Genomic DNA, 8,094 nt, shown 5'->3' with positions numbered 1-8,094 from the left:
AGCACTTCCCCTCAACATGCCACTACGATGGCAATATACTAAGCACTTCCCCCTCAACATGCCACTACGATGGCATTAGCACTTCCCCCTTAACATGCCACTACGATGGCAATATACTAAGCACTTTTCCCTCAACATGACACTACGATGGCATTAGCACTTCCCCCTCAACATGCCACTACGATGGCATTAGCACTTCCCCCTCAACATGCCATTACGATGGCAATATACTAAGCACTTCCCCCTTAACATGCCACTACGATGGCAATATACTAAGCACTTCCCCCTCAACATGCCACTACGATGGCTTTTGCACTTGCCCCATCAACATGCCACTACGATGTCATTAGCACTTCCCCCTCAACATGCCACTACGATGGCAATATACAAAGCACTTCCCCCTCAACATGCCACTACAATGGCATTATTCTAAGCACTTTCCCCTCAACATGCCACTACGATGGCAATATACTAAGCACTTCCCCCTCAACATGTCACTACGATGACATTAGCACATAAAACAATGAAGACACCGAGGGCGCAATAAAAGAAAACTATAAGTAACAATTAGACAGACAACAGGATGACAAAAGGAAAAAAATACAGCAGATTGACGAAACCCTTCTCAATACTACCAAACAATACTAAAGATTGATCAATACGCACCAACTCTGGCACTCAGGTAGTTTAGGAGGTCCTGATCCACGCCCGTGGTATTGCTCATGGAAAGCAAACAATCACGTGGCTGATCGCATTTCTTCGTCAATTAATAATATTAATTAATCAAATATTGAGGGACTGGGAAAGTTGAAAATTTTCTGAAGATTTAAAAAACAATTAATCTATTATCAGTTTAACGGTATCGTGGCCGCCGAAAGAAATTATCTCAATGCTTTTAGTTGTATAGTATTTATTTAGAAATCAAATAAAAAAAACATAAAATATATATCATATAAGTTTTGTTCAAGAAGAATAAAAAAATATTAAAAATTAAAAATTAAAAAGAGAATATAATATGTCCTTTTCAATATCACACTCTTATCAGACACTTATATAATCTAAAGAGCTCAGCTCGAGTGATTACATTGGATTAGGGTTGATACGGGGCGTTGTATTGAAAATCATATTTAATAAAATTATATACCTAAAATGCTACGGAAATATTTTCACGTAACGTTACATACATATTAGCGGTTTGATAAAGACTTTGCAGCCGTGACTGATATCGATATCATTACGGATGGCCGATACAGAACGATTTCCATTGATTGAAAGACACATTTGATTTACTGGTATTTACTACTAAGTATGCAATTTATGTATTAAAATGATTACATGTATCTGTGACTGTATTCTTGGAACCGGCCTCACTGGGATGCACCATGTTATAGTTGAAGCAGTCATGCCTACATCTGGGGTTTACTTCTTCAAAAGGAATAGGTACCAAAATACGAATCTTTATGAATGTGTGTCAGAGGACCAATTGAATAATAGATAAATTGTTAGCCAGACAAATTCATATCTAGTTTTATGTTCTCGTATTTTATAAGAAAAAAAGACAAAGTATTGACTTCAACAAACAGACCGGCAAAATTTTCCGAAACAGGCATGTTAAGATTTAAGATTTAAGCATTCCGGTTTAACGAGGTTGTAGCTGAAAGAAATGTCCTTGCTTTCAATGGTACTGATTTTAAAGTCACATAAAATAACCATAAAAGTTTAATAAGAAGTACCATCGCCTTGTCAAATTTATCATTGAAAACCTTAAGGACTTTGCACCTGAACGTTGGAATAATTTGATGCAAACATCCAATATACTATTTATCATTTTGCATGTGAACGATTTGTGACCCTAATGTACTTCAGTCTCGCCTGGTACAGTCTATCTAACAAATCCAATTACAGCAATAAACTCAATCAAAACATCAAAAACTTGTGAAATTACGATTTATTTAGCGTAAAGAATTTTAAATTCGATAAATAAAATAATGTGACCTTTAAATAAATTTAAATTTGAAATAGAAGTGTATGTAAGAAGTTATAACAGATCAATTTATTACTGAGTTATTGTGACGGTTGAACTGTCCCAATGAGATATGATTTAAAACATCCTGTACGAGTCCTATACTTCAGTTAAAGGTAGTTATTGGTTGCTAACGACTCCTCTGTATACCTTGATCGATAGTAAAATGACACAAAAATTAGATTAAATTGTCTCTAGAAGGAGATAAAGATTTTATCCGTAAGAAATGATAAATCATATGCAGAAAGGATTATTTACCGTTTAGAACGGTCGAGCCACTGGATCCGTTATCAATCGTGAGAAACAGAGAATTTTTACTTTACTTAGTACCGGATAACAGGAAGAAAGAATGGCAAGCATCAGAAAACTTAAGGTAAATCATAAATACATTGTATTTTATTACATTCCTGTTGTTTGGTTCTGTCAAGCACAACAAAATAACAACCTGCTGTTTGTATTTTTGTTCCATTGGTTAACGCATAATTCATCCTGAGCTTATCCCTTGTCTAGGTTAAGGTGCGGTTAGTGTTTCTTTGGTTTTTATGCCCCCGCTGTCACCGGAGGGGGCATTAAGTGTTACCCTTGTCCGTCCGTACGTCCGTCCCAAAACTCTCTAACTTTAGTTTGCCTCAACAAAATGTTATGAAACTTATACACAATGCTTATTACTACAAAACACAGATCAATATCGAATTTGGGTAGCATCACTTTAACTGTTCTGTAGTTATGCCCCTTTATAACTTTATATGCAAGCGGGGCATCATCTGTGTCCCATGAACACATTCTCCATTTATCTATTTACTGCTGTTTGTGTTTTTATCAGTTTATGGTTTTGGTTTTGGGTTTTTTCGCCCTGATATTGTTTTTTTATTTCGACTTGTGGTTTTTGATTGCTGCCTTGGTGTCTTTCTCCTTTTTTCAGTAAGCAATATACATACATGTAATTGTATTGACAATACACTATAAGTTGTAAAAGGCTCTGAAACTAAAGAGATGCTCTTAATTATGCAAGAAATTACAGAAGCTAGTCTATCTCATCAACGATAAAACAAAGCTTGCAAATAATTTGGAAGTAATTGAGCAGACACGGGGTTTCTCTCTCTCTCTCTCTCTCTCTCTCTCTCTCTCTCTCTCTCTCTCTCTCTCTCTCTCTCTCATCTATCTTCTTCATTCCCCTATTTTTTGTGAAAATTTCTTCCATACTATGTCTATACTTTCTCTAATCCCTATCTGTCTCCTTCTCCTTTACTTAACATTTTTCTTCTTTCTATCCCCCTTATCTTTCCTTCTTTAAACAAATACCGAGTTTAAAAGAAACACAACTTTAGTCTGATTTAGTCTACCTAAATATGCTTTTTCTGAATCAGTTAGGAGACTGACAGTTGGTCTCTTATAGTTATTGTGGTCTCCATCAAACCATATAGTTTACATAAAAATACTGAATCATGAGTCGGAGAGTTGGTATCCGATAGTTGTTGTAGTCTCCATTAGTCATGAAAGTCTATCTAGAAAATGCTTTATTGAATTAATAGTATGCCAGTTGGTTATCAATAGTCCTTGTAGTCTCTTTCTTGAACAGTTATGGTAGTGTGCATGATAATGTTTGACTGTTAAATTGGAATTTTGAAGTCCGAAGTGGCAGTGGTAAAGATCCATATTTTCTTCTTTTTTTGACACAATTATGAAAAGTATCGCAAGTACAACACATTTTTTGCAATTATATATCTTTCTTATATCAGTGCCACTGAAAGTTAAATTTCGATTTAGGAAGTATAGTGTTTGAGTATTGGTAGGATTCAAATAATATCTTTTGACTGTTAATGTTTAGTTCATAATAAATTAGACTCTACTTTTACCAAGACAGTTTTGACTATTGTATTTAAGCCCTTTTGGTTTTGATGCTAACAAAATTTTGATGTATTGGACATCCAATATCTTTTTCTCTCTACCGTATAAAACGAATTAACAGAAACACGTGTCTGCTGTGCACCGAACTGTACGACCAAATTTGTCACTTTTAATACTCACTTCATCACCAGCTGATTGAGTAATGAGTTTTGGGATGTGGGATATAGGGGATAAATAAGTCGGGATGTGGGATATAAGGGAAAAAAAGTGGGGATGTGGGATATAGAGGTAAAAAAAATAGGATCTGGGAAAAAGAAGGGAAAAAAGTGGGAAGTGGGAATAAATTACCAATAAGTGGGATTTGGAAAGTGAGCACCCCCATGTCACCCCTTTAGAAGTAGTTATTAAAGAACCTATCTCAAATTATAAATTGTTCGCATATAAAAATATTTTTATTTGAGTGAAAGATTTAGATTTACTCGTGATAAGTTTCGCATTGTTGTTAGTATGTGAATAGAAATATCGGGAAATTGATTCTTCAGATTAACATATCCTATTACATACTTTTGTAGAAACATACAAGTATTGATAAAATCTTTCACAATAAGAGTTATAAAAGGTGAAATTTATTTGGTAGCATTTTTATATCAAATAAGATCAACCGGAAAGCAGTTTCAATAAAACTCGAAATAATCGAACAGAAAATTTGCTGTCTGAATTGAAATGAAAATTGCCCATTATGTTATTTTGTTTTAGAAGGAATCGATTTCTACTTTGCTTCTTAGTAACACACGTAAATATATTGAAATGAAAAATTTCTCAATTAAATCAAGTTTCATTTGTACTTGTAGATTGCTCGACAGCAGCCAAAGAAACAAAGCAGGTAAGTTTATCTACAGAAAAGTTCTTTTGTTTTTATTCGTTTTTATTTAAACTACAAATGAGTATTGTATAGTATTGAATTTCACTCAAGTCAAACGTCTGGACTTTTTGTTTCTTCAGTCAATAAATGATCTGCAAAAAGATGTGTTCTTTCTATGTGACGTCATCAGGCATGGTCGCCTTTTTTCATGCCGTCACAAGAGGAAATTCAGAGGAAAGCAAGAAAATTCGACGTCATAATCGGATTTTAACCAATGAAGAACTGAGATCAAACGAACCACACGTTGATTAAATTTTTTTTATATAATGGGTGAAGAAATGGATAAATTGACGAAGAATTAGAGAAATAACATTTATAACATGAAAAGCAGACTACCATAGATGTCAAGAGGCTATTCCAATATTCAATGACAAAAAAGAAATGAAGCAGCCAAGCTAATATTTGACAGTCAATATACATCAAATATACATAGTTATATACATACTGAGAATTTTGTGAAAATACGACAATAAATATGCCACCGTATTTACTTGTATATCATGTTTTAGCTACTGTTGACTTCTCGTCAATAATATATGACTGACGTAAAGCCGAATAAAGCATTTTTCATTTTATCAATTTAATTAGTATTTGATTAAATGTTTATTTTAGTAAACTTTACACACGACACTCTTTGCATGTAATGCTAATATCGCTGAGAACTTGACTTTTAAATGAGTCGGCATACAATGTTTAAATGCGGGTAAAATTTCATAAACCATTTTATACAATGATATATATATAATGATATACAAACGGTATTAGTTAAATGAATTGATTGAATATGCTGCGTATTACTAACAAAACATGATTGTTGTTCTTTGTGTTTGTATTGAAATAGCATAAGAGATTGCATATAACTGTGATTCCCGCGGGCTAGCTTTTCTTGGGAAACAAAATTCGGATATGCTTTTGGACATGCATAGAAAATAATTTGTTTTAATTCATTTTTAAATAGTGGTTGAGATCTTAAAAAAACTTGTTTAACATCTTCTTGTGCCGGTCCCAAGACTGAACTTTTAGTCACAATATTCGTATTGTAGGAAATATATAAAAGTATATGTACGAGCATTTAAAAATCAGAGAGGACAGCTAGGCTCACCGAGTACAAAACAAATTTATATTTTCCTACAATTCAGATAAAATATATGTTTTCCTACGATGTGCGAAAATGGTTTTTACCTTGCGATTTAACATTTATGTTCAAACGTTAGTTTTTGACTTCCCAACCGTTGAATTTGTTTTTGAATTAAATAAAGTCGATTTGACTCTAACTCCGCATAGTGATCGTTTCCGTTCCGGAACTATTTTCCTTTACTCCATCGAAGAGTAGCTGGAACTGCCGGGGAGTTTGGATTTAACTTAGACGCGGACCGCGACGAGGACCCGAAATTGAACTGTGACGTAAACAGTAATTTGATAACTGTTTCTCGCAACAGAAGCAGAATATCAGGTGACTAAAAACGTATACTTTACGTATATAGCAAGTATACTTTACGGTATATAGCATCGCATTATCTGTATAGTAGAAAGGTTGAATGCAGGATAAAAAAAAACTATTATCAACCTGTTTAGATTATTTTATGTAATTTGGAGCTTGCCGTATTGTATAGACACCTACCTATTGTTGAAGACTGTAGGTTTCCCTCTAGATGTCTTTTAGTTATATTTTTCGTTGGTTTGCTGTGTCATCGATATTTAACCAGAGCTTCTTTTATTCATATTTATTGGGACAAAGTGCAAAGCATTAAAGAATGTTTCATACACTTTTTGTTCTACAATTTATTTTATCCCCCTAAAATCAGATAAAAAACATTTTTCTTGAATTCTCCCACTCTTTTTTTAACTGAAAGTGAAAATCTTTTAAGGGATATATATATGACGATGACGTCCATGCTGTCAAACCCAAGTAAGAGACGTTAGAAGTTAAACAGAACATATACCAGAACGTTGTCTTTTCAAAATTATTAATTAAAATGCGTATCAATTTTATTTTTCTTCTAGATCAATGGAGCGTAGTCTCAAGTTCGCGAATTTCACTAGCAGACGAGCGATGTTAGAGCGAGAAAAGGCTATGGACGGTGCCAGAAATCCTGGAGTGAGCAAATATGGAACTACCTTAGTAGATGTAAATTCTAAACAAGACAGAGAATTATCAAAACAGTTAAAATATATCAATTCACAAATTAAACGGATGGAAATAGAAATGAAACAGAAAAAGAAATATTTCGTCAAAAAGTGTCAAGTTTTAAATTATGACCCTATTATTTTGGTAGAAAGACCACCATCGCCGGAAGTCATTAAGAAAATTGTGAAATTAGCGTACAGTGATGACGAAGATGACACCTATTTAGACCCAGAAAATTCTCCGCATTACATGAAGCAACTTCGTTCCAAAGTGCGCACACCCTCACTTTTGACTACTATTGATGCTTTTACAGTGAAAACCAGCAATAAAAAGAATGTTTGGGAGGAAGCAACAGACGACAAAGAACCTCTGAAGTTTGAAAGCACTGTACGCCCATGTGTAAGACTTACGAGACGTGAAAAGGTAGATTTACAAGTTGGGTGGTCTTACCACAAGCCACGACTGACACCAGAACACACAATTGACAATATAAATATGAAACCAAATTCTGCCAAATCGAACACACCGGTACAAAGAACAAACTTATTAGAGTTTGAACCTGAAAATGAACAATTCACTGTAGAAAAACTTGGTGGTAGTGATGACGAGGATTCGTTTACTCCATTCATAACCCAAATGGCTAAAGTGAGGAGTCTGAGTGGACATAAACAAAATGATTCGAGTAAAACCCCTAAATCGGGTGACTCTAAATCTGTTAGATTTACAAGATCAGCAACAAGCTCTTCTGGAAAAAGGAGGCGAACGAAAGCTACCAGACATACTGTTTTAGAAATAACTGCATAGAGACAACAAATTTATTATCATATTAAAAATAAATATTATTTTTGTAATAACGATGTATACATGTCAACTTAATCGGAACAACCATTTAAGTTCTATATGGCAGATGTGCAATGTTTCCTTAATATAAAAATATCTAGTACCTTAATTTGAAGGGAATGAAATAAGACAGCTTGACAGGTAATTTTAAAACAAAATATGACTCTACCTTGCACTGATAAGAACAATATACATCTCCAGACATTTTTACATCCCGACTTTTAATCGGATACACTTTTAAAACATTTGTTGTTTATTTATACATCTTGAATTTGTAATAAGTAAAGAGACAACCATTTGGCTCTGAAGGGGAGGCTGACAGTTTTTTAACTG

The 8,094-nt window shown here is 34.0% G+C and overlaps 1 protein-coding gene across 1 annotated transcript; it reads left to right on the top strand.

Annotated features, from left to right (window-relative positions):
• The first annotated feature begins 2,082 nt into the window (after positions 1 to 2,082).
• LOC127700447 (uncharacterized) lies at positions 2,083 to 7,780 on the top strand. The gene is made up of 3 exons (XM_052203916.1): positions 2,083 to 2,396; positions 4,723 to 4,754; positions 6,798 to 7,780. Exons 1-3 carry the CDS (start codon positions 2,373 to 2,375, stop codon positions 7,723 to 7,725), a joined length of 984 nt encoding a protein of 327 aa, XP_052059876.1. The 5' UTR covers positions 2,083 to 2,372; the 3' UTR covers positions 7,726 to 7,780.
• Positions 7,781 to 8,094: the final 314 nt, after the last annotated feature.

Source organism: Mytilus californianus, unplaced genomic scaffold (genome assembly GCF_021869535.1).
Source record: "Mytilus californianus isolate M0D057914Y unplaced genomic scaffold, xbMytCali1.0.p SCAF_5, whole genome shotgun sequence".
In the NCBI taxonomy this organism is placed as follows: Eukaryota; Metazoa; Mollusca; class Bivalvia; order Mytilida; family Mytilidae; genus Mytilus; species Mytilus californianus.
This window is presented reverse-complemented; position numbering and strand designations above follow the sequence as displayed.

What these genes read in the sequence shown, in the direction of transcription:
- LOC127700447 (XM_052203916.1), top strand. Translation starts at nt 2,373, where the DNA reads ATGGCAAGCATCAGAAAACTTAAG. An exon ending in CAAGCATCAGAAAACTTAAG is followed by an intron (nt 2,397 to 4,722) that starts GTAAATCATAAA and finishes TTGTACTTGTAG; the next exon opens with ATTGCTCGACAGCAGCCAAA. An exon ending in CAGCCAAAGAAACAAAGCAG is followed by an intron (nt 4,755 to 6,797) that starts GTAAGTTTATCT and finishes TTTTTCTTCTAG; the next exon opens with ATCAATGGAGCGTAGTCTCA.